Source organism: Lonchura striata, chromosome 4 (assembly GCF_046129695.1).
Source record: "Lonchura striata isolate bLonStr1 chromosome 4, bLonStr1.mat, whole genome shotgun sequence".
Lineage (NCBI taxonomy): Eukaryota > Metazoa > Chordata > Aves > Passeriformes > Estrildidae > Lonchura > Lonchura striata.
Window position 1 is genome coordinate 25,390,232 of NC_134606.1, and position 26,990 is coordinate 25,417,221.

The following is a 26,990-nucleotide window of genomic DNA, read 5'->3' on the forward strand; positions in this document are numbered from 1 at the left end:
ACAGGCAAGCAACATTTTGCTTTCTCAAAGGGGGATGAAAAGGAATTTGACTTGTCTGCCACTCATATGGCCTAGCACCTCTCACTGAAACACATTTTGCAGATTTTCTGAAATTAACATTCATGATGTCCAGAGCTGAAGTAAAAATTGAGCCTTAATATACCAGGTGATGGGAGAGAAACACTCTGAATCAAAAAACAAGTCACTTAAGGAGACACTTAGCAAGACAAAGGAAAACACAAAAAAGAGGTTGAGAATATGAGAAGTCAACTCATGTGAAGGATTTCAAAACCAAACCTTACAGCAGGAAAATGTGAGAGATAAAGGTTCCCAAAAGATTAATATCTTAATATTTTTTTCTTTTGGCCTCTTCTGCACACAAAACCAAATCTTCTTTCAACCTGTATTCACTTCTGTCCCAAAATGGCACTAAAAATTGTCTGAAACTAATATTGACATCACACAAATGCTTGATGCTGCTCAGGAGAAGCTCAAGGGAACAAGGGAATGCCCTTGCATCCATTATCTCACATTTTACTACTTCCTGAGCTTCAACGTGCTGCTGATTGCCCTACAAGAGAAGTCACAATGGTTTCACCCTTTGAGCTGGATTTGAAGGTGGCCATAAAAAATTCAGTCTGTTCCAAAATGCATGAACAGTGAATAAAGCAATACCCTGTGCTGTTGAACCATCTCTCCTGAATACCCCTTCTCAGAGCAGTTATCCATGGAAGGATCCTTGTGCCCCTGTGCCTGCCACTGCAGTGGGAAGAGATATCAACAGGGACTAAAAAACCTAAAGCATCCCAGTTCTGTGATCTGGCTGAGGGAACATCTTTACCAGTTCTCTATCTTTGAGTTCAATTTCTTTTTTTCTTTAAATCCTTAACTTTGCATTTATTTTAGCCTTTATTTTAAGGATCTTTTTCAACTAGCTAAAAGCAGCTAAAATGACAAGGTGCAATCCCTTTCTCAGTATATGGACTGCTTCCGGTGACTGCTGCCAGCCCACACAACATATATAAATCATGGATTTTAGACCTTCATCCCTACATCACTTGTAGAGATAAGTAAAATTACTTGTTGTCTTACACTTCCCTGATGACAAAGTGACTCCCAGCAGAAGAGATTACCACGTGCTCTTTTTTTCAGCAAGCCAGAAGCATCTGTCTCGCTCATCAAATGTGCTCCTAAGACAAGAGTGTGCAAGCAGCTGGTGTGTAGGACTATTGCATTTGTTAAAATCATGCCCTCTTTGTTTTCTCCTAGCGTAGGTATGACTATGCATGGTGGTACCTAATGCTGTCATTTTCATGGCTGTAAATCGACAACAGAATTCCAGGGAAATTTGCCATCATCAAAGAAAACAGCTTGCAAGTCTTCAGTCTGGCAGGTTTTATTGTTATATTTTGCTCTTTCCATAAAACTCACTCTTAAATGCGAGAGGTGACATATTTGTAAACATATATAATACAATGTAAATTTGTCTTATTGTCACCTCCATCTTTGGAAGCAGCAGACAACCTTGATAATGAGTGGAAATATAAAATGTCTACCTTTCATGAGGGAGGTGCAACAGCAAGATAAAGAACTGTTTCTGTTTGCGATGCCCATTCTTGGCTCTGCTCAAGATTTTCATTTTTAGGGTTTTAGCATATACAGGCACAACCTATATATTGTTAAAAAACAAGTACTAGAAAATCTCAACCACAATGTCTGTTTCCCATCTTACTGAACTTGGCTGTTTGAAGAGTATGTGATTTGGAGTCTGGGTCTTCAGTGCGCTAAGAATACTTCTGGGTAGATTTCATTTTAAAACTGGAAGTGATGGCCAATAGAAAAGGTCTGTGTTCAGCACCAGTTTTCACTACAAATCAGATTTAAGTCAAAACCCCAAAACTTCTAATGTAAAACTGGCTTTGAGGAACAACTAGACAGGATCTTCAATCTTCTCAGCAACATAATACAACAAATAAGCAGAGGTTACTGGAGATTAAAAAGGAACTGGAACTACCATTTCTATGGAAGAATTATAAACCAGATGTAGAGGCAGAAAGCCTTTAAATCCACAAGATCACAAAATACTTGAAATTGGAAGAGGAAGCTGAGTAGCCTACCTCCTGCTCAACTGCAGAGCCAAGCTCACTTTCTTCTCTGAGATGCATTAACATCAAAGATAGACCAGGTTGCTTAGGAGTATTTTTTAATTCAAAACTTCTTGAGAGTATATAATGCAAAAATGTATATTTTCTCAAAGAAAATTTAATTTAATCCAGTTTTTACTTAGTTCTTCCTAAGAAAAGAAATCTCTGAGCTACACAATTATGGAAGATATCTCCAGAGAAATTGCATATGTGACTAAATTCAGCCATTCTACCTCCATATTGCTAGAAGAAAACAAGCTGGGCTCTTATTTACATGACTCACATTCACAAGTGTTTGTAGTGAGTGCATCACATCACTGAAATGGGAGAAAGAGACACATTGCATTCTAGTGGCTCTGTGTGGTAAAATGCTTTTGAGTATGAGAATACTACTCATAACCTGATAATTTTAATAGGGATTTGTAATGAGCCGCTTCAGAAAATAATGAAAAGCAAAACTAGGTAAAATTAATCCATTTATCAGAAAAAATAATTTTTGAGCCTTTCAACTAACAGTGCTTTGTTTATTTGGGAAAACAAAAATCCAAACCTGTACAAATCAAGACAGGAGCAGGCCTAAATAGCATAGAAGCAAAGTTCTCAATCCTACAAAGGTATAAGCACCTTGCCACAGTATGCATCAACATCTTAAAACCAAGGGAACTGCTTGTAATCAAAAGGTATACATGTGCTCAATTTCTCCAGGATAAAACATCAGATGTTAACTCTTTCTGTCCTGTTTCTGACAGACTTCCACTACTGAAAAAACTCAGCTTTTATGAGATGTATAAAAGGAAGCATCTGAAGTACCTTTAAAGAGAAATCAAAACAATACCATACTTCATATGTTCTCTAAATACCTCCTTAAAACCAACTTCTGCAGTGCTGCCATCAACTGCCTTCCTTTTTCCAACAACACTTGAGATGACTGGCTCCTTGTAGTTAATATGTCCATTAAAACTATACAAATGCATATAGACTGCCTACACCTTCTTCTTGTCTGAACACTTGTGGTTTGTCTTGCTTACTTACCCTGAATGGTTTGTTCTCTGAAACTAAAATTTTCTTTTTATATAATCTCTATAGCAACTGACACAAACACCTTAATCTTCAGCCCCTACTACTTCTCTTGAGCCAGAATCAGAAGCTGAAGGAGCTTCTGAATCTTTCACACTTGGGATGGACTTGGAAGCAAGGTTGCTTCTCACAGGTAGTGAGGAGGGAGGGCAAAAAAATGTACTGCTGTAGGGTTTTCTGTCATTAAGGATGCAATGCTGGGCATGCATCTTGAGAGGAAGCAAATTCTGTAATGTTAAGAATGGATGTTGAATGGGGGTCTAGACAAAAAGCTGGAAATCTAAAAAGGGGTTTCAAATGAGTATACAGATGTTTAGCTGACATTATTAAAGACTTACTAAATTATCCTGGCAATAATTATTACAGGACAAAATCCTACTGCTTATATGTTCTCTTCTCATTTTTACTATTAAAAGTGAGTAACTTTGATTCACAGTTTTGATATTTACTATTAATTTCTTAAAAGAACTATCCTAAGCATTTTACAATCCTTTAAAACAAAGTAGAATATCCACTAGAAAGATCTTAATTGATCTTTACAGGGTATAAAAAGGGGGATGAAAATGGAGCACAAAGAGGAACCTTTTTCTTTCCTGAGATAAGAGTGAGGGCTTGCTGAGAGGCCCAAAGGAAAGGGAAAGAGGTGTGAGGGTGAGGTGATCTCTTCAGTGTGTAGCAGTATAACAGTGCCTACAGATCCCAGGATAAAGCACGAGCTCAGCATGGCAGTCCTCAGCTCTTGTCGATTGTCTGCACAGCTTTGCTGCTGCACTGAAATCCCCAAGGCACACTAAAAGTACTTCCAGCTTGCAGTTTTCTGTCATTTGAGAAGATGGCTCACAAGCTCTATTTGACTCAAGGGATTACTGTAGGTACAAAACAACAATAGCACTATCACTAAGCAGATGAAGTAAGTGACCGACTTCGTTACCTGCCTGTTTATGTATAAATATGAAAAAGATTTGGTTTTTACCTGCACAGGTAGTCATTTCAAAATTCCAAGGTTTCACTTCATAGTTTTTAAACCCAACCATTCATCTTAATTGTTTAAAAAAATTGATCTAAAATTTGGAATTTATATGATTCATATAATTACAGCAAAATGTTGCCTGCTCAGTGCCAAGTAAAAAAAAAAAAAAAAAAGTGTACCTACCCGAATTCTCATTTTTCTTTCTGCTGTGTATATAGTATGAAATTGTATCAGTTCCAACTGGACACAGATTAGGAGCATCCTGAGTCTTCAACTCCCTATTTGCAGTTTCTCAAAACCTGTCAGTACCACAAATATTAACATTTTCAGTCACCACCTCCACATACAAAGTCTACAGTATGAGGGACACAGCTCCCCATTTGTTTTGAGCAGAAACACAGAGTCACCTACTTTCATTCTACTTTTAAGAAGGCACAAAATATCACTAGAGAGAGATTGCATAGTCATCATTTTTGCAGTTTTTTCCCCTTTATTTTTTAAAACTTGTGGTCTTCCTGCCTACAGAGCTTATCTAGAAGGACACAGAAACAATTTCCAAATTTCCCTCTTTTTCAGTGATCTTTCTTTTTTTTTTTTTTTAATAAGACAACATTATCTGAACAGGACATTATCTTTGTATGATATGCACTTTCTGGTGCAAAAAAGGTATTTAGTAAATTGGAAACATTAATTTGTGTAAGAAAAATTGCCTTCCTGAAAGTTTAAACATAATGATTTTAAAAAATGAACATGCATTTGGCCCAGGATAGGATATGCATCATGCTTTATGATTATATTATTTGTCTTGCTTCTTGTGAGCATTTGATATGCCTTAGAATATGAAAAACTCATGGTTAATATGTTAGAACTAGTGGATTTCAATTGGCTTAGTTTATTAATGCTTATGTATGTCTAACAAATATGAAATTATTCCCTGCCCAAAAGGTCTCCCTTGTCTAACACAGACCAGAAAATATATTTTAAAAATTTTATTTACAAGCTGTATGTCTATCTCATAGACCTTACACATACTAAACCCAGAGCAGAAATTATTGGGAAAGATACTTGGCACTATCATTTGCAAGGGTTTCAAGAAAATTTATTGAACAGTAAGAGAAAATAACCATAAGAAAAGACCATAAGAGCAGAATTTGAAGTCACCACAGGTGTTTGAAAACCAAACTGGGTTTGGTACAATGGGGTTACAGCTCCTCTAGGCTGTGAGCTGACTGCATCCCACCTCAGTATGCTGCTGGTGTCACTAAGCAGCACTCATGGGTCAGGGTGGTAGCTCTGCCATGGGAGCTCATTTCACTGACAGAATGGACAGGAAAGGTAATAGCAATAGAAATATTTAATTATTTCTGTGAAGGTAGACACTTCCATGCAGAGGACATGCACTTTTCTTGGTATATCAGTTGTGTTATCTCCAGTCTTATTAAAAACCCACAGATTTATAATTGCGTAGCTCAGAGGTGAGAGAGAGAACTAAAAATATCAAATACTAGTGCTGAAACTCTCCAGATTAAGCTCCTGAAACTTTGGACACTAAGCAGCCTGACTTCCAAAACTGCAAATTAGTCATCTACTTAGTTGCCTCTATTCTGGGGTGCTCAGCAAATTCCAAGATGCCCAAAAGCCATGTTGAGTATCCACCAGGTTTCACTCAGCCTGGGTGCTTGAGCAAACCCCATTGGAGTGGATGGAAAGACACACTGCTGTGTTTTGAATAAAATTTATTGACTGCAGAAGCAGCTGCCCTTTGAAGCACATGTCAAAACCAGATCACCAGATGTCTTGTCACCTGTATAAACTTTAATAAAACATTTGTAAACAACAGGCATGATATTTGACTGTTAGCCCCTTCCCCATAGTCATTAATTTTGGATGTTTTTGTCTTTGTTCTTTGTACAAGGGGTTGTTAAAGATCCTGAAACAAGAACTATGTCACATGGAGTGTTTTATCAAAATTACATCAAAATTCTTCCACATTGGTGGCCTAGAAAAGCATACTATATTGTCTTAGAAACAAATGACCTGCAAAGAGAGCAGAGTTTCCAAATTCTTAATTCATTGGCTACTTCACTATATTGTCTTAGAAACAGATGACCTGCAAAGAGAGCAGAATTTCCAAATCTTAATTCATTGGCTACTTCAGCTAGCAACACGTGTGAGAGTCGAAGTCCTGATGATAATAATTTACCTTTTTCAGTCCTGAAAACAATGGAAAACAGGTCTCAGACATGTTTCCATCATCTCCCCTATAGGACAAGAGAAATCCTTCTTGCCCCCTCTGCTATGGCAGTGTAATGCCATGCAGTTCCTCCTTTGTATGATTATTAAAAATAACATATACATCTCTTTGTTCCCAAGCCCCCACTATTGATGAATCTTTTCAGTATTGTCTCTAGACTGCAGAATATTTGCAGTTGTTTCAAATCCCAAGTTTAGAGCCCAGATGTCCCTAGTAATCAAACTATACAAAATGGAGTAGAATTTCAACAGTTTGGGTCTTATTTTTGGGATGCTCAGTGGAAAAAGCTCGAGGCTGGTCTCCATAAGCCATGACAGCTTGGTTGGGAGAGCTCTCAGAAGAACCATCTCGCCGTAAGAACAAGAACCATATGAACATCCTCATCCCTCCTGGAAGTATATTTGCTGGGCTGAGGCATCCCTGTTTGTAGGAGACCTGCAGGACAGGCTTTGTTCATGCCTTCTCAGACCAGATGGTAAGATGGTAAGATCAGAAATTCACCTAAAACAGTACAACCACTAATGGGCATCCAGGGGCCAGACTACAGCTCCTCTGAACTAAAGCTGCCCTGAAATGTGCAGCAGATGAAGAATTTTAATAGAATAAACCCCTGTGCTTATGCCTTAAAACAGATTTTGGCAAGCCATGGAGAGCAGTGCTCTCCCTTTAATACAAGCAGATCTGACTTTCACATGGCTTATGACAAAGCTAAATGTAATTCTGCATACCATCAATAAGTAAAATATATGGCTCTATGGTAAATCCTAATTCAGTGCTTCAGGTAACTTCATGGTGGCTGTGTGGGATACAACTCTAATTAAAAAGATACTATTTGGTAGACAGCTATAGGTAATTATTTTTTTAATTTGTTTTTTTTGTTTGTTTGGTTGGTTGGTTGGTTAAAAAGCACTCTACCCAAGCCACACCAATTTTAATTGAACAAAACTCTAATCCTAAAGTAGACTCAAGTTGAGCTCGGAGGTCACATTTTTCAGCAGCTAATTACTGAACTAGGAGGAAAAGAATAAAATATGAAATGCCTTAGTGAAAATTGAAAATATTTATTATGTTCTATTACAAAGAACTGATAAAATAATTGTTTTCATAAATTTGTACACTTATGGTTGGAGAAAGCAGATGTGAGATGAAGGACTCCCATGGGCTCCTTCTCCAAAAGGGACAAATTTTCATAGAAAAATGCATTGTTCAAAAATTTGTTCCAAATGCTACTCAAAACTATCACATTTGTGAATGTGTGTCACAAACTATATCAATATTCCAGCATTTTTCAAATATCGTGGCATATTTCAGCTACAAAAAACATCACCAAGTCTGCCATTTCTCAGAAACAAGTCTGCATGACGCTGTAGCCGACTCAAAAGCATCCAATATGCATCCCAAGGGCACCGCACACAGGACTGTGAAGCGCACAGAGGAGATGGGCTGAACCTGAAAAGAATAAATGTTATTTCTGCTGCGCTACGGTGCGGTGAAAGCGAGCGGCACCGACAAAGCCATAAGCTATTCACAGGGCTGCGATCAGTCACTGTGCAATGATGCACAAGAGAGACCAAATTACATTACAGCACCCATTCCGAAAGTCTTAAAAAGGAAGAAGAACTTCTAAACGCAAGATCAGTTGCATTGGGTAAAACATTGGAACTAAGGATCGGTAGCCGGGGCACCGCGGGCAGCGCTGCGGGGCAGCCCCGCTGCGGGAGCGCCGAGCGCTCCGCGGGGCGGGCGCGTCCTCCAGCCTCCGCCGCTCGGCAAAACGCTACCTGCACCAAAACGCGCCATTTCTCTCGAACTGGCATGCCCCTTTCACTTCATGGCTAACATAGCATCGAGGGGAATTTTCACGCCGAAGCGCCCTCAACAATTATTCACTGTCCCGTGACGGGAAGCCGGCGCTCCAGCGGGGGCGGCGCGCCCGGCGGCGGCAGCCCCTTCCCCAGGGCAGCTCGGGGGTCTCGGTCCCGCCGAGCCCCGCCGTGCCCCGCCGAGCCCGCCGTGCCCCGCCGAGCCCGCCGTGCCCCGCCGAGCCCCGCCGAGCCCCGCCGAGCCCCGCTGTGCCCCGCCGAGCCCCGCCGAGCCCCGCCGTGCCCCGCCGTGCCGCCCTCAGCGCTGCCGCGGTGCCTGCTGCAGCCCGCGGCGGGCCGGGCCCGGGCAGCCGGGGAGGGCAGAGGGGCGCCCCGGGGCCGCGGCGCGCCGCTCCGCGCATGCGTCCCGCTGCCGCGAATTGTCTCTCCTCGCCGGTCCGCGCCAAGTTCCAGTCCGCGGCTCGTCCCCCGTGAGGCGGCGGCCGGGATGGGGGCGGCTGCGGGGCGGGCCGGCCCGCGGGCGCTGCCGCTGCCGCTGGCGCTGCCGCTGCCGCTGGCGCTGCCGCTGCCGCTGGCGCTGGCCGTGGCGTGCACGGCGCGCAGGTGAGCGCCGCCGGGCTGCGGACGGAGGGAGGGAGGCGGGCGCGGGGCCGCCCGGCCGCGTCTCTAACCCGCTTGTGGCTTCTTCCCGCAGCGCCGACGGGCCCAGCAACATGTCCTACGTGAAGGAGACCGTGGACAGGCTGCTCCGAGGCTACGACATCCGCCTCCGCCCTGACTTCGGAGGTGAGGCGCCCGCGGCCCCCGACCCGCTCCCCGGTTCCCCCAGGTGCGCTAACGCCGCCTCCCGCTCCCCCCGCAGGTCCGCCCGTGGATGTGGGCATGCGGATAGAGATCGCCAGCATCGACGTGGTCTCGGAAGTCAACATGGTGAGTGACCCTCGGGCCGGACCCCACTCCGCCCCGCCCGTGCGGGGGCTGCCGCGGCCCCGGGGCCCGCGATGCAGCCGGCCCGGAGCCCGGCTGCGCGGGGATGCGCGTACCGAGCCACAGCGACTGCCACAGAATAACCGAGCACGTCGCACTTCCTGGGAAAAGTAATCTGCGTTTTTGAGATGATGTTGGCGTGCCTGTGGTGGCACCTCAGAAGAGCTCCCTGCTCTGGTCAGAATACCTGCTGCAGGCTTGAGGTCTTGCCCTGGTTTGCCCTTTGCGTAGTCAGCAGCTGCCGTCGGAAATGCTGGAATTGCTTGAACTGTAGCAGCAGATGGCCAGATGTGCGTGTTTTCAAGTTAAATTATTTAAAGAGTTAGGCAGTTCACTTTTCATGCTAGTAACCTTGAATAAAATGTGCCAAGAGAAAATAAGGACTTCTGGAAAACTCTTTTTCTTGTAAAATGGTAAAAAAATAATGACACTGCAGAATAGGTACATAAGGATGCTTCCAGCTATCAAAATCAGAAGTCTCATAGCTACAGGTGTGAAACATACTGCATTTGATTTCAGTTCTCCTGCAGGAAGGAATGCTAATAGACAAGCAGGTTTAAAGATCAAAAGTGTGACTTTAGTGCCTGCCTCATTTGACAGCCTTTTCCCAGAAGAAAACAATGAATCAGTTGCAAGTTTGAACGTTGTACAAAATCGTGTTGTATTAGCCAGCATCATGGGCATTTTGCTCTCTCTTTTCTTATGTTTGATCTCGCTGGAAAATCTCGGTTGTTTTCTGTACATAAGGGAACAGCAACTTAGTTAAAAGAAGCTTGGAAACCTTACATTTCCATCCTGATCAAATGTTTATTTCACTGGTTGATATTTGCCCATTTTAAGTAATTTACCCAAAGGTGGGGAGTTTTTTAGTAGTATAATTAGTTAATAGCTGTCTCTTCATAGATTTTTTGTTTTGTTTTCCTACTTAGTTTTTATCTCTTGTTCTTTATAAGTATCACAGGTTCCATTTGTGTGCAACTGTTTTGTTTGCTTATGAATGGGTGTGGTAGAGTGGGGAGGAAAGAGAATTTGGCAGGTTGTGTGTAACATACCAAGTACTGCAGACTGCTAGTGCCACACAAAGACAACATTTTGCAATTTTCAGCTCCTGGTCTTCCTTTTGATGTATTGTACTTTAAGAGAGGAATGTGGTGCAGACCACACGGATAAGGCAGAGGAAACAGAGCATAGACCTTATCAAAATAGTCAAAGAACATATCTACTCCAACTCCAAGCTAATTCTACAGCACTGAAGTGGATTGCTGCTTTCACACCTGGAAAAAGCCAAACAAAGCAAAGGAAAAAAATACCTATTCTGAAAAATCCAGAATTTACCTTGTAAAGTCTGAACACCTGAAATACTGTTAATCTGTAGGGTAGTGGATGTGACAGTTTCCAATGGCAATCTCACAGGGCACTAATTGCGTTGCACCAGCTCACAACATTTCTTAGTTTCATGCTGTACCTATCAAAGCTTTCTTCTCCTTTCTAACACTTGCACAGTCTCTGGGAAAGAGAAGTTATATGCTAAATGGATTATTTTAATAATCTCTGTGTGTAAAAATAATAATCTCTGTGTGTAAAAATTTAATAATCTCTGTGAATAAAACTGGTCAAAAAGTGAGAAAATGTTTTCATTTCATAAAATACCACATCTCACAGTGGAAGGAAGCAACTGGTCCCAGCTGTAGCTGTTGCCATTCCAGAAGGCAAAATATGGAGTCTCCATTCTGAATCAGTTTAAAAGGACTTTGATATCACAAGTGCTACCTGTATATACCTGTATCTAGTGTTCTGTGTTGCAAGGTCTTTATGATGTTGTTAGAGATTGTCTGCCTAGTTTTGGACAGTGATCAGTAGTTTCATCCATCATTGCAAAAACAAGGCAATTGATATCTTGGTATAAGAAGAAAAGGTTTTTTACCTAGGAAAATAATTCTTTGTTCTAGTACTTTTTTTTATTTCTGAAAAATCACAGCCTGATTATCACAGCATCTGAGATGCTTAATGTTGCAGTCACATAAGTCATTAATCTTCTTTTCCTTTAAACTGTGTCTTACAGATTTTTTAAAAAATTATTTAGTAAGAGCTACTGTTCTGTGGCTTCAGAGCCAGAAATGTTTTTCAGATCTAAATTTATAGTGTCCTCTGGCAATAGGGCAGTTTTGTTGCTGAAGGAAACCAGTAATAGGAGCCGAGAGAGCAATGCCCTCATCATGTGAGGTCCTCCTGACAAGAGAGGATCCATCAGAGCTCAGTCAGTCTCACCCTAGTAGTGTTGGAGGGAGTTGTCTTATCCCTTGGCTTTCTTCAGGAACATGAAACATTATATCCAGAGTGACAGAGACACATAATCACACTCATGGTGCCCACAGAGTTAAATTTTGTATTCCAGTCTCAATGCATACATAAGAATAAAGATTATAGAGGGAGAGAGAGAGGCTATGAAGGAGGTGCTCTCCTTTGGTGTGTTGGGTGAGACATGGTCATGGCTGTAGACTGCCTGCCATGTCAACAGGCTGATTTGTATGTCCAAGTACATCCAGTCCTTGGGTAAAAAGTTGAAGATATACTCAACAAAATTATTTTGAATTCTGTGAGCACCAGTAGTAGTAACTGTCTGTTCAAGCAGCTTGGCTGGTTGAAGTGGCTTGTTCTAATCTATGAGACTATTGTGAAATACTTTATTTAATTAATGAACCAAGACTTGCACATTCTTGAAGTCAATTTGTCTGGTTTTTCTCCCTTACTACTCAGTCCCTATCTTCTCAGCTCATTAAATAGCATTGTTTTATACCTGCTTGGTAGTTCAATAATACTGTGGTGAGCTGCCATATCAGCTTTTACAGAATGATTAATTGAAATGCTCAGTCTTTTGACTCTTCCCATTTGACATCAAATACATTGTCTTATGTTGATTTTTGCAGGTAATAAGCTGAAGAGCTTGTCATACAACAAACAAGCAGGAGAAGTAGAATGTAAACATCCTAGTGACCATAGCCTGGTTCTAACCATGCTTTCTCCCTAATGTAGCATGAGATAAATTTTAGTTTACTTTTTCATCTGAGTTTCACATCCTTGCTACGGTAAGTACAAGCATTACCTTCCAAAGGCACAAGGTGACCTTTCTCCTTGTCTCAGTTAATGACTTTCAGCTAATTTTCATTCATGACAGAGCTCCATAAGTATAATAGACAGTTACATGAATATAGAGTTCGTTAAGAACCATGCTATGACTAGATCTATTAAGCTGCTGTGATGTCTGGTTTACTCTGATGCCATTATGTGGTTGGCATAAGGTGCTGCTTGTACATCAAGAACAAGCATGGGTAGAATGATTGGCAGTAATTAGTGTCATGCTTCAGGGCAAGCAGCAAACTAATAATGTATTTATCTACTAAGAAATAGTCGAAAGAAGTAACTGGATTTGAAAAAATTCACATGCAGTACATGTTGTAGTTTTCTCTAAAATGTGTTCCTTACTGAAGTAAAGATGGTCAAGCCTTTATAATGGGCAAAAGATGTCATGTACATGTCCTAAAGTTTAAAACAATGCATATGATAAAGAACCTTTTATAGAGTAGGTAAAAAAGATACCAAAGAGGAAAGGGAAAAAAATGAAAAAAGCCCTTTATTTTATATTGAGAACACTGTTCCTGACCCACCATACTGATTTTACACTAATGATGATGTAGTTTCTGTGATCACAGCCTGGAGGTTTCATGTCCCAGCAAAGAGGTAAATGAAGTCATGGAAAGAGTGTATAATTCTTTAGCTTCTCTAAACTTGTATTCAAGGCTCCTACCTTTATCTGATCTACAAAAAAAGCCACAAATCTAGCAGAGGTTAGTTTATTTAACATCCCAACCTGTTGGGTAACATCTTTATGCCCCAGAAAGAATTTATGTTAGCTTAACTCACTTTTTGTAAAGTTGATAATTAAATAAGCCAACTGCATAAACATATATGTATTTATTATGCATGTATGTATATATATATGTGTGTGTATATATATATACACCTATGCGTGTTTATAAATATATATATATATATATGTAGACACAGACAAACAGAAGTTTTCCAGTTTGACACAGAAGCATCCAGGGCCTAGAAGAGCAAAGGCCTTCACCTTACTTTAGGGCTGATGTTAGTCCAGGTGGCTGGGGCATCCTACAGTGGTAGATGTTTAGCCAAGAGAATCTGAATCTGTGGGCATAAACACTTGAGATGGGTAATGCTTAGAACCAAGGCACTGAAAGTTTGACCATTAACCCTGGCAGGCCACTGCTTGTGCATTAGACCCCAGTCCCAGAAATGGTAGAAGGACTTCTGTGCTGTATGCAGGTTATCTTAAGATACTTTTTGGAGATTGAGAAAGATTTAAGATGCGTTTACTAGAGCAGCCAGAATTTCAGACATCTTATTTCCCCTTCCTGTCTTAATTAAGTATCTGAGAATTTAGCATGGTGGCTGTTGTAAATCTCAACATAGGAAATAAATCCTAGCGAACCAAATTTGCATTATGAACCTTATCTCATGCCTCTTTGCATCACAGAAGCCAAGTCTCATTTTTTGTAATCATAAGCCTGGTTTATATAAAATGTCAAAAATTCATTTAGCCTCAGCCAGTGTGGAAACACAAATGATGATAAATAGTCCTTGGTCTAAATATATTTACCAGGAGATGTCCATAATAAACTAATTATATTAAACTAATTATTTTTTCTGATAAGTCATAAAGCTTAATAATTATTAATGAAAATTTACTTAGCTGTAATGCAGAAGAAGAAAGGAGAAATACTTTTTTGTAATATAGCAACTGTCTTAAAGAGCATGAAGGACATGCAGAGGCACTTTAATATTAATAAGAATGTTCAGTAACTGATTATTTTTCCAGCAAATATGGAAAAACTAATCAAGTAATAATACATGAAGGCCAGATCATTTCATCACTGTCTATTCCAAACAGGAGTAATTATATTAGAGAGTGGAATGTGGAATGAATGTAGAAATGGGCAGCTTGAGGTTAAATGAGTGGGTCACTGTTAGTGGATGTTTTGTTGGATTGTTTTTGATTTGACAAGAATAAGCATTTCTTCAGCAAAATTGATAAACAGGGAAAACTTATAAAGCAATAATGTGAATGTTGTTTCATATGATCCAGAAATCTGATTTATCTTAATTTTTCAAATGTTGAACAACATTGAGACCAGTAGTCCACATTTTCTTTTTAGGCTGACAGACACAATACTTTTTTGATTTCAAGGCTTAGACAAACTAGCTGTGAATGCCCTTTAGAAAATATGTATTTCTTTTGTCTAATGTTAAACTCACAGTTCGCCACAAATGCAACTCTCCTGACTCCCAAAGTCAAGAGTTAATCAATCATATTGTAATGATGGCTATGATATTAAAGGGGTGACACCCTCTCCTCTAGTAGCAGCTTTAGCACCCAGTTTGAAGTGTGTAGGATTTCATTAAATAAGGGATATGCCTCTAAAGAGATGAGCTTTTTAGTTGTGTGGAAGGGAAAATGAAAGGATTCCCCCAGAACTGCCTGTTTAGTATACATGCATCAGACAATATCTTGCTGTGACCACTGGAAACATCCAGCTGATGATGTTAATGTGCACAAGTTCTACAGTTCTGTGGTACAAACCTTTTGAACCATTCACAATGCCAAGTAGTTGTATAAAATAGGAACACAAATGATTAACACAAAAAGACCCATTCTCCTAAATTCACTACTTTCTAAAAAAATAAAAATAAATCCATAAAATTAAATTTTGTATTTCTTTTCTTGTGTGCAGAACAGGGCAAGTACTTATTTAAAAGCTTTCACATTTTCCACAATTGCATTTCCCTTTTACTTCTATTTTGGATTTTACATCTGACTTCTGAGAGTATCAGAACCTTCCAAACTAAGAATTTTTCTTCATAAGGAAATTCAAGCCATGCATTTCAAATGACTGCAAAACTTAGTCCTTTTTTTTCTTTAATCAGCTTTACTTTGTACTCTATTGCCTGAAAAGTTCCATACCTCCTCTAGGCTGTAATAATAAGTTATCTACCAACTGCAGCTCAGTACAGAGCTGGAGCTGAAGCTGCGTAACCAAGAGAAGGAACGCACACCACTAGTTCACCCTGAGCTGGGAAAAGAGGGAGAAAGTTCAGTGGAGGAACAGTAACAACCTCAAAAGCTATTACCAGAAAGACCTGTTCCTGTTCACAGGATGTCAGGTATTCTGTGACAGCAGCTGAAACTGTTAAATCAAACCCAGAGATTACCTTCATTCAGAGGTATCCCCAGCTGTTGTGTTTTGTTGGTCATTGGTTTGTATTCCAAACAACAGCTGCTTGGGAGAATTCTCTGTAGTTTTTTATCTCCCATCCATCTTGAGTGTGCTGGATTTTAAAGCATCAGTAAAGGCTGAAAAAGTAACTATAAGGTCTTCTGGCAGGTGTTGAAAAGTAGTCAGGATGGCTACGGGAAAGATTTTATACTTTAATGCTCCTTGAGATGCCTTATTTTCTTCTAGAAAGAGAACCCAGGACCTCAAGGTATGTATTTTCATGCTTGTAGAATTCTCTCACATAAAAAATGTCTGCAACTCTATCAGTGCTCCATAAAACATATTAAAATGAAATTATTTCCACCCCAAAGGTAAAACTACTGCAAATATGCTCACAACGAAATTGGTCATAGGAGTCACTGAATTATCTAGCAGAATAACACCAGTTATTCTTTCTTTAAGTTGGTTCTTTCTTTAAGCAATAACTGTGGTTAAGGTTTTTGTGGGATGGAAAATGTAGATCAGATTTCTTGCCTATCAACTTTTACAATAACTTTCCAAGATTAAATGGTTGCTTTTGGCCAAAGCAGTGTCACACTGAGGTTGGTTTCATCCTCTGCTGAGGCAAATCCTTAATGGTTTTTGTCATGAACTAAGGAGAGGTAATTTAAAAGATTCAAAGGCAGCTTCTAGATAGCTGCATTGTCACTCAGACATCCACCTTATAACAAGACTGACTTGAATGGTTTTAAATGTTCACATAGTTTCAAAGCATAGATTAATGATTTCAGACTGCCAAACTTAATTAAAGGTTGGAATAAATGTTCTCCATTAAAACTCATCAATCCATTTGACTCAGATGGAAGAATTTCAGTCATGCCTTTTTTAATTGCCTATAGAAAGAACTGAAAAGTTAACAAAGTTAAAACTGTTGGAACAGATAAATGGTCTAAATATTATGCAGGATCTTAATCTTATTAAAAGAGGAATGAAGTTAATTTCATAGCATAATTTTAACCTGAAGAGCCTCATAAGTGTAATTGAAGTAACATGAGTAGAAGTCAATGGCATGTAGATGTGCTTGTGCTTGTGTATCATAGGAGCTTCTGTAAGCACTAATTACTGCAGTGTACTGAGGACTCCTGTCCCATCCTAGTGGACTAGGTGCTAATAGTCCCATGTTTTCAATGAATATGCTCACCAATAAAATTTTTTACACCACTAAAATTGAAGTCCATATTAGCTCCACCAGCTCAACAGTTTGCTCAGCATCTTGCAGGAGCAGTTCAGCTCTCCAGTTTACATAATTTTTAAACCTTTGTTTCTTTATAATTTTCTGTGTTGTTCTTTAACAGCATGGAAGAATAACCAAGTGTGGAATGATACCCTCCCCTCTTGTGTTCTTCTGTTATGATTTATCCTTTCTTTAACCTTTGGTGTTTTTTTGTAAATTGTTGACTGATCAAATACACTGGTCAAGGAGAGAAATGGATGAGATTCAGAGGCTTCACTCACATTAACACATTTCACTGGCAGTGCAGCTTTTTCACTGGATTCCTATGAAAGGAACAAAACATGGGATTGATGGCCACCTGTAAATTCAGAAATTAAATATTAATCTGCAAATGATTCTGACATACTACTCCAGCAAGCATATTACCTGGGTTTATTGTGGGACCTCATGGTTTCAATGACTTTTGCACAGTTTCTATTTGGAAATCCAGGCAACAATGGTGCTCCAGATCATAGAGAACAAGTAAGTGGAAGAGGCACTGCTGAGGACAACCTGTTGTGCCAAGGAATAGCATCAGGGCCTGACTCGGCAGGAAAGGACTGCTGGCTCAGCAGGGGCCCTGCTGATCTCACTGCTGCTCTGCAGGGCCATCAGGTCAAGCTGCTGTCATGACAGATGGCTAATTCTTTTCAACAGATTTGAAATAGCAATACTGTGGTAGATTATTTTCTATAGTTTTATCATTTTTCTATATAGAAACTTATTACAATGCAGGCAAAACTTTTTTTATTAATTGCATAGTTGTTTTGGTTTTTTTTCCCAAGGATGTTTGTGGGGCTAGAAGGAACTTGAAATAAAACAATTGTGCCGGTTTTTTCTCATCCAAGTGATTACAATAAGTGTAATCCAAGTGAATTCTTATGGATGTTATGGAAAGGAATTTAAGAATATGGAACTCTGTACTTAAAACATTATGAATCTATTAACCTCTGCATACCTAATGTATGCATAATTTTTTTATTTTTTATTCCAACAAAATGGAAAAGTTGGTATTTCATGTAACTTCCAGTAAACAGAAATGATCAGTACAACATGTTGCAATATTCAGGAACTCAGGAGCAAGAAGCTGGACAAACTTTATGCAACAGCAAGCCAAATGAAATTTTGAACCAATACAGTTTGGTTGAAATACTTTATTAGCTAAGATTTATATATATCCATGTGCTCATGAGTCATCTATTATAGAAATACTATAGAAGGAAAAATATATTTGACATCTTGGTAGGGGAACAGATTGTTCCCATGTATTAGCTGTTTTTCCACTTCTGAATATCAGCTCCAAAGGGCTTCTCTAGAGTACTTGGAGCATTGACATGCCCAGCTCACCTTGTTCTTTAGTTAGGTTCCTCTGGAAATCAGTGAAGTTGAATCAGTAATGAGTCAAACCAACTGTATTCAAGGCGATTATACTTTCCTGCAGTAACTGTATTTTCTTGGCAAAATTCTGCCAGTAACATATGTAAACTCAAGACAAAAGAAACTGTTCTGAACACACACAGACATCAAGAAAAAAACTTTCAAAAATGCTTAATTGTTATGATGATGCCTCTGAGAAGCAAAATGCAAAAAAGAATGAAAATGAGCAAGTGAGAAAAAACAAGAAGTCTGTTACCCTTATGGAAATATATTCTCTGTCATTGTGGAGTCTTGGCTTGCAGACAGCTTGGTTTTCCTTGAAGCATTTTTACTATTTTCCAACTGCTGTATTCATGCATCCTAGCCTAGTGTTTAAATTAAGGGTTGGAGCAATCCCCAGTATCAGCACAGGCTGGGGGATGAACAGATCAAGAGCAGCCCTGTTGAGAAGGATTTGGGGGTGCTGGTGGATGAGAGGCTGGACATGACCCAGCCATGGGCACTCACAGCCCAGAAAGCCAAACAAGTCCTGGGCTGCACACAGAGGTGGGAGGGGATTCTGTCCCTCTGCTCCGCTCTGGTGAGAGCCCACCTGGTGTGCTGTGTCCAGCTCTGGGGTCCAGCACAGGAAGGACATGGACTTATGGAAGCAAGTCCAGAGGAGGCCACCAAAATGGTTAGAGGGATGGAGCAGCTCTCATATGAAGAATTGGGATTGTTCAACCTGGAGAAGAGACCAGGGGTAACCTAATTGCAGCCTTCCAGTCCCTAAAGCAGCCTACAAGAAAGATGAAGGGGCATTTTTACAAGGGCATGTAGTGACAGGACACTGGTTAATGGCTTTAAACAAAAAGAGAATAGGATTAGATAAGATATTGGGAAGAGATTCTTTACTGTGAAGGTGGTGAGGCACTGGAATAGGCGGCCCAGAAGCTGTGGATTCCCCATCCCTGGAAGTGTCCAATGCCAGGTTGGATGGGGCTCTGAGCAGCCTGGTCTAGTGAAGGCTGTCCCTGTCCGTGGCAGGGAGGTTAGAGCTAGGTGGTCTTGTCCCTTCCAGCCATAACCATTTTATGGTGGTATAATTTAAACATTGCTATATAAGAATCTATCAAGTCTTTCTAAGAGTAGTCTGAGACCTCAGTCTCCTTAGTCTATACTGAGGCAGATCCTGTGGAAACAAAATGAACATGAACAATTACCTATGTGTTTTCTTTTTTATTATTCATGCCCACAACCACATTATCAGAATGGCATGCAAGTTTTAAAATTTTTAAAGTGGGAATCTGTTCTTTGTATGTACCTTTGATTTTATTTGTATATTTGACTTTAAAAAAGAAATCAAAATAGATCCATAATAGGAGCTTTGAATTTTGTACTGAAACTGGGAAAGTGTATGGGTGTTAATGCCTCTTCCTCCTGGAAATCACAACAGTCATTGTAGCAGCAAAACAAAGCTGTGAGTGGAGGTCATTATTCCAAAGAAAAAGGCAGTGATTCAGGTTGCTTGGGTCATGCTAAGAAAGTCTTTTGGAGGCCAGTGTCTTGGATTTCACTCTGGTGTTCAGCAGGAGATCAGTGCCTACAGGGGTTATATGTTTGCTTTATGGAAGGAAGGAGTCTCAGGGGAGAGATACTGAGTGGAACCAAAGTGTAAATTTCTGTCCTTACGTGGATTTCCCCCCCCATCCCCATTGGTTTGTTTGTTTTAATTTCTCTGGCCTTCAGTTGCTTCTCTGTTAAGATTTCTACCTTGCAGGGATAGTATGGGAATTAAATGCATTGTATGAGCATTCATTTGGACAGTGAGCAAGTTTCTGCACACTGAGATGGAAAAAAAAGGCATACGGCCTGCAGCTAAAAGAAGAATATATCCCCTGTGACCAATTATTTTAACACAGCATCATGGCTTATGACCCAGCTGGTCTGTTCCTACATCTCTACAACAATGCTCCTGCAGTCCTGACAGAAATTTATTTCTTACTGACCTAGTGAGAAATCCCAAGAAAGCACAAGATGTCCTCAGTGGTATTGCTGGATGACATATTGTGATATATCAAGAGGCAACTGTGAATTTAACTTCACTCATCACAGTACTTTGCCCAGTACAGTAGGTTTTCAGATGAACATAGTGAATATACGAATAAAGAGAAGTTTCTGAATACCACACAGCATCATGCACATTTTGTCAGCATTAGCTTTCAAAGCACATACGATTCTCCACTGGCTTGGGAAATCTTCATGTATTCATTATTTATTTAGCTTACATATCTAATAATTAATGATATATTGTTTGCAGATGGTTTCACAGGAGAAGACAATAATTATAGTAATTTGTCAGAAGAATCAGACATCAAAGCATGAAGCTTTCTCTTTCTTTCTGTTTAGTGTTTCATGCCACTAAATGCCTATTTCTTGTGATTAACAGAACAGGTAAGCAACTTGCATGATTATTCTGTTAGGAAGGCTATGTAACCTTGCTTAATTTCAGAACATTATTTTCCCATTTTTGGAACATGATAACATCCAAAAGCAGAAGGTTTTTCTAATCATTAGAGAGGTGGCAGATATTCACATTTATTCCTCAGTCCTCATATTGTCTTTTGTAACATACTGCAAGGCTGGCATGTGGGGAGGAAGAAACAATAAAGACTGGCATAAATTCTGCTTTTTGTCCACACACCAGAGCAGTTAGCACAAGCAGAAATTCCCCTCTGTGGAAAGGACGTTTTTCTTTAGGTATTTGTGAAAGAGTTTTAGTGCACCCTAACAAACAATAGCCTTCATGCAAAGTGTGTGGCTGATAACTGAAAATATTCTTCCCAGGCCTGCCATTCTTATTTCTAGAGTGGACACTTACTTCACTGGGTGCTCTGTCAGTGCAAGGCCCAGTGTGCTCTTAGACAACTCTGCACTGCAGTTTCAGCCCTTTGGCCTCTTGGTAAATTGTGTCTTATGCTAGGAGTAGCACTTTTAAAGTCAGCCATCCCTGGGGTAAAAGATTGTAGATATCTTGTTTTAGTTCCTGGGTAGATGAGGAAGTCAAGGACTTCAGTTATGAAACCACTGCTACTGATATGCTGGAATGAGGATTGAGTGCAGTAGTGCCAAATGTCTTCATCTGTTATCAGTCTGCTCACCAGAGAGGTTATGCAGGCTCCTTAAACTGACAAAGAGGAAAGTTTTCCTTCCTCCTCTAAATAATTTGTTTGAAGTATCCTTATCTCTTTCTTTATTAATCCTATCATACAAAGCCTATGCTAGTATTTCTTTAAGGTTAAGAGGCTAAAGTTAGGCAGTATGAAACCTTGACAAGGATTTTTTTTTTCCCCTGCTTTATAGTATGTTACTCCTTAAATTCAAAACAAGGAGCACTTTTTTCACTTAGCAATTCTTAATCTCAGGATTCAAGCATTATCACATGACCAGACCAGTTGCACAACTAATGTAAAGGCATCTGAAAACTGTATGGATCTTGTGGTTTGGTGCATAAAATTGCATATTGGATTCATTATTTTGGCCATGTCTCTATGAGAAAGACCAGTCAAAGGCAACACAAGATAATATGGTTGGTGTGTGCCAACTGGAAATTTTCATGCACTTTGCAAGATGTCCCTTTAAGTGAGTGAACTGGTGTTATAGCTGCTTAAAGATACTGAATGAATGACAGGACCTAAGAATGACAAGATATTTAGATCCATGTCAAAACCTGATATATTTGTTAAGAGTAAAGTGTGAAATGAGAGAAGTTATCTAACCTAGTCCATCCACTAAGTGAGGAGAATCCTACCCTTCATTGTGTATTTACTGTTCTTACAGGAGCTAAAATCAGAACATTGTTGAACAGTCCTTCCCTATCTCAGTCAGGGTGTTCTCCTTGACTCCAAGACATTATTTCTCATCTATTCATTTTATGACTTTGGTATCACATATAAGCATCTGCTCCTTTCACGAAAGGAAAGCAGTAATTTTTTTCTCTTTTGTTTTACATTCATTAGTGCTTTTTTCCCTTAAGTTTTTTCTCTGATGTGGTATCTTTAAAATCAATGGTCATTTTACTTACTTTCAAGTTAATAAAACAGCACATCATAAGCCATTGCAAGTACCAGCCTATGTAAGGATCTGCCTTAGGCAGTCTGGAAGTGCATGCTTGGCTATGTTCCTGCTTCCTAGGTGTATTTTCAGATGTTGCTGAGAAAATTTAATAACTGATATGTAAAGCCATTACACATCATGGGAGTAGTCCATTTTGGAGTAATACTTTTCACTACACATAGACATTGGATCAGGATCCTTATTCACTGGCACTATTACAAGTTGGCAGTAACTAGACTGTTTTGAATAAGTCATATTCAGATGAAAGAAGGAGGACAGACAAAGTATATTTTCAAAAGCTAATTTCTGCATATGTCTGTATTCCAGAACAAAGCATCTTTCAGGTGTTGGATGGAAAGTAATTGCAATTCAGTATACCACTCCCAAACCTCCTCATTTCCCTGTAATTTTGTTCCTTACAGCACAGCCCTTCTGGCTTTTAAATACTATAAATAATAGTTTATTAATTCTGTTTTCATGCCTGTTCTTACATCAAAGCAATCTTACCTAAATGTACCTGCAACCTGTTTATTTTAATACATGACTTCATGTATTCACTCAACTTTCTGGTTATCATCCTGGAAAATTATATATATTAAATTTGTTTGCAAAAAGAACTAGGAGTAAACAGGTTCAAGACACTTTGCTGGCATAAATTATTTCTCAACAAGTTCTTAGGTACTCTGACTGAAGTAAGTTTGGAACCAACATCTTTGAGCTAAGAATGTAGGTAAGAGGCTTTGACTACTTAGTTTGGGTATTACTACAGACCTGAAACAATCAAATTCCTGGAGAGAGGGTTATTTTCCACAGCATGAATTCTAGTAGATAGGCAACTTCTATACTGCTTTCCACATCAGTGCCAAGAATGAATTTTCATGCAAAGCTGAGTGAAAATTTGTACAATAAGATAAGTAAACACATATTTTAGTGTCATCAATCCAGCTCATTTTCTCAGCATTGGGTTTTCCATTGAATATGCAGCAGTAGGCTATCACCAGATCTTTTTTTTTTCATAATCAATATCTTCTGACACATGAGATATGCACAAAGGGACAGCAAAGCTGAAAGCTCACAGGGTGTCTGAGTCATTGTCAAAGAGGTGAGCAACAGAACATCTGCATGGCAGATGTGAAGGGGGACTTCTGGTATCTTTTAGGAGGATACCCAGCTGGAGTTTACTTATGGAGCTGCTGAAATTAGGCTGCACTTTGAGAGTCATTTAGATGGCATTCCATGATTTTTCTCTGGTTCCAGGGAGAACACTGACATTTTGAAATGGCACTGGAAGCAAGAAAAGCAAACAGTGTATGAGCCTTCAGTGCAGACAGTGAAGTATACCTTAGACCCAGGTCAAGAACAGCACTTAAAAAGAAACCAAAGCAAACCAGTCATCTTCTCTCCAGCATGTTTCTGAGTTTGGTGAGGGTGGGCAGTATGTTTCCCTGAAGTGGATTCTAAGCATCAAGCTAGAATATGTTTCTCAGCTTAGCAGGGAGTGATATAATACCTTGATAGCAGACATGGGCAATTTCTCAGTTTCTTTGTAGTCGTGATACACCCAGACAGTCTCACTGACAATTTGAGTTCAGAGTCAAGTGATAAAAGTGTATCAGAGGATCAGTGTATTTCAGAAAGGATCAGCAGGAAAAAATATGTAAATAATACGATAATAATGTACCTAGAACATGCCAGACAGAAATATAAGTACTAGATGGTGTATTGTATATAATCTGTCATAGTACAATCAAAATTTAAAAATAACTACATTTTTCGTTAAAGTAAAAGATGATGTCTGAGCAATAAAATCTCTCAGAAGAGATTAAACATTAAAAATTAAATACAAAACAATTGCTTTTTTGTCCATTTGTTAACAGATTAAACCTCTAGTATCTAGATATCTGTAAGCATAATATAAATAAAAATTCAAAACGTAGCTTAACTTTAATTTTTTAAATTTAATTTTATTTTATACCATGTTTTATTGTCTGTATTTAGCTGGATGTGAAATGATGGCCAAGAAAATTTCCTTTCAAAAGAGAGCTCTCTGCATTCTGCTGTCCCATGGTTCCTATCTCTTGTCCTCATCCCTTGCTGTATCTCAAATGATAAAAAGCCAGAACTGGTGTTTCAATAATTAGTGTTAGATGTGTTTGCTCAGGTAGCTGCATAACTAGGGATTTGAGTAGGAGGATTTTAGTCGAAGTATGGTGGGGGAAATACTGTCTTGAAAAATGCTTCCTAAATTCCTGTATTTATTTAGTGATTATCATTAACATGAAGGTCCACAAAAGGCCTAGGTTATGCTAGGGACTTGGTATTAACCCTGGAAAATGGAATAGAATAATCTAAAGCATCACTTTACTCTTCATTGCTACACAAACAGAACAAAAGCAAAATTCACAGAAACCTTCCCAAAGGTGAGAACCAATCCTTTAACACTCTACCATGATTGTGAACAGATATTATCATCTTTGGAACTGAAACAAATTCCCAACTCTACTCTGTAGTTTCCTTGCTCCAGAAAATGTTTTGTAAACCAGACAGTACCAACAACTAAGCATGATATTAAACAGTGTTTTGAAATTTACTCTTAGCTTTCATGCTGCTTCCACACAAACATAAAAATTTTTAAAAATATAATCAAAATACTGTGATTCAGTTTATATAGACTCAAAATACTATGACTCAGTTTCTATCTCCCTTTAGGGTGTTCCATGGAAAATATCAGTGGATTCCCTTGGTGAACTAAAGAGTAAATTAAAACACAGTGCAGTGCAGAAATACAAATTTTATCCTGAAGATTTTATAAACCATTCTTCCTGTACCTGTGGCAACCATTGTTTCTTTATGTTTCTGATGTTTTCAAATGGGTATTACTGGTTTTCTTTTAGGATTCTTTGGAGTCTGCTTCACTTGACATTCGCTGCAAACAAATTGCCAGTGTACAAAAATCTGTTGCAAAAAATACTTCAAAACCCATTAATCTGTCCTTTGCTTTCCACTACAAGTATTTGCGTCTGTTGGAATACAATAGTTGACCAGCAGCAGAAGAACTGTGTGTATATTGCACTCTCCACGCAAAAAAAAAAAAAAAAAAAAAAACCACTTTAAAAATAAGATACTTGAAAAAAAAGTAACTTCCAAAAGAGTTGTGAATGCCTGGCCACAGTTATTTAAACATTTACTTAGTCAAAAGTATGAATCAGGCAAAGAAATACTATCTGCTAACAAAAAGCTGTACAGGACAATGAACAAGGCCATCATTTATGAAGTTGTTAGGGATCATGTAAAAGGCAGTGGTGTTCTTCCCTGAACCAGGACTAGAAAGGCTAATTTTAGAGCTTTAGGCTATGATTCTAGATAGCCTGATTCAGTTCCTTAGTCAGCTGTAGAGCTGCAGTTGTATTTTATGTAGCAATATTTTTTTCTTTTGCTGAAGGTCTGAGCTTTTCAACATGACCAGTTATAGCAACATCCATCAGATTTATTACTAAAGGATTGGATGATATTTTATAGTAATTCTGATTTCATTTTAAAAGAAGAATTACCTAAATTAATTTCACAACATAAGAAATAGAGTCACAAAGAAGGAATTATTTCCCTATATGATATATTTCTGCATCTGTATTTTCATGTTTTATTGAGTGACTTTGATTTGCTTCCAGCATTTTCAGATCATGGAGGAGTTTCTATGAATGCTCATAATTAAAGTTCCTAATCACTTGAGAATTAATTTTTTCTCACACAGTTGGGGAAAAAAGTGGTTAAGAGGATTATTTTATGAAAGAAGATACCTACAAATATGCATTTTTCTTTAAAATTGTCTTCCAATGTGTTGATCATAAGCCTGAGACTTAAACTAACAATACCTACTGGACTTGCACACATGTGGTTTTATGGAATCTCCAAGTCTTTGACTATTTTGTCTCTTTTTTAAGTTTCTGTAATCTGTAAACTGATTATAGAACAGCAAGATAAAAAGCAGTTTTGTTTTCACTGAGTCTGACATCAAACCAGTGATACAATTTCTTTCAATGCTGGTCTGCAGAGAGACAACTGGTTTTTTACTTTCTTTTCCATAATTCATCTGTTCTGGAATGAAAACAACTGGAAGCAAAATCAAGTAAAAATTCTTCCTGAATTAACCCAAGTTGACCATCATGGACAGATGAGGGCAAATCTGTTGGTACATCACTTGGTCACAGTGTTTGCATTTACATGCATTTACTTTTAGTTCCTTTGGGAAGTTCTCCCAGTGTAGACTACTATTTGGTTCAGAATATCTGAAAATACAGAAGATAGTATAATGATGAAGACTGGAGGGAAGGGCATGAGATTCAGAATTGCTTATAATTTTTGTAAATTTTGGCATTTTAGAAAAACTGTGGTTCCCTATCTCTACATTGTTGTAAATTTTTTTGTTTCTTTCCCTGTTGTCCTGTTCTTGGTCAAACTGTAGGTTCATCCACTCCTTTTGCTCAGCTTGCATAAAACTCTGCTTCTCCATTACAGTGGTATTGGAAGGTTAGTTGTGAAGAAGAAACAGAAGGAATATTTAACACTTCAGGTTTTCAGGGGCATTCCTTTAGTGATTGCCAGCAAGGCGAAGTATCATACAAATAAACACAAATAGCTCATAAAGGAAAATTAAATAAATCAATAAAATTCTTTGACTGGTGGTTCCCCTTTGCTGT

At 39.0% G+C, this 26,990-nt stretch overlaps 1 protein-coding gene and 1 long non-coding RNA gene across 5 annotated transcripts in view; one reads left to right on the top strand and one right to left on the bottom strand.

Moving 5' to 3' along the window:
- Positions 1-26,990, top strand: part of GABRB1 (gamma-aminobutyric acid type A receptor subunit beta1) — a 131,970-nt gene that overhangs the window by 9,368 nt on the left and 95,612 nt on the right. For 3 of the 4 annotated variants that reach the window (XR_002464974.3, XM_031504751.2, XM_021525618.3), the window contains exons 1-3: positions 8,794-8,871; positions 8,963-9,054; positions 9,131-9,198. Coding sequence is in view for 3 of the 4 variants with exons in the window: in XM_031504751.2 (XP_031360611.1) it covers positions 8,982-9,054; positions 9,131-9,198 (141 nt within the window). In the remaining variant the exon portion in view is untranslated. Of the gene's footprint in view, positions 1-8,793; positions 8,872-8,962; positions 9,055-9,130; positions 9,199-26,990 lie in introns of those variants that run through there. The other variant, XM_031504750.2, reaches the window with a different exon arrangement.
- LOC144246218 (uncharacterized) lies at positions 5,531-7,414 on the bottom strand. Its single transcript, XR_013339885.1, has 2 exons — positions 6,302-7,414; positions 5,531-6,228 (listed from the first exon to the last, which is right to left on the bottom strand). It is a non-coding gene; the product is annotated as an uncharacterized LOC144246218 (long non-coding RNA).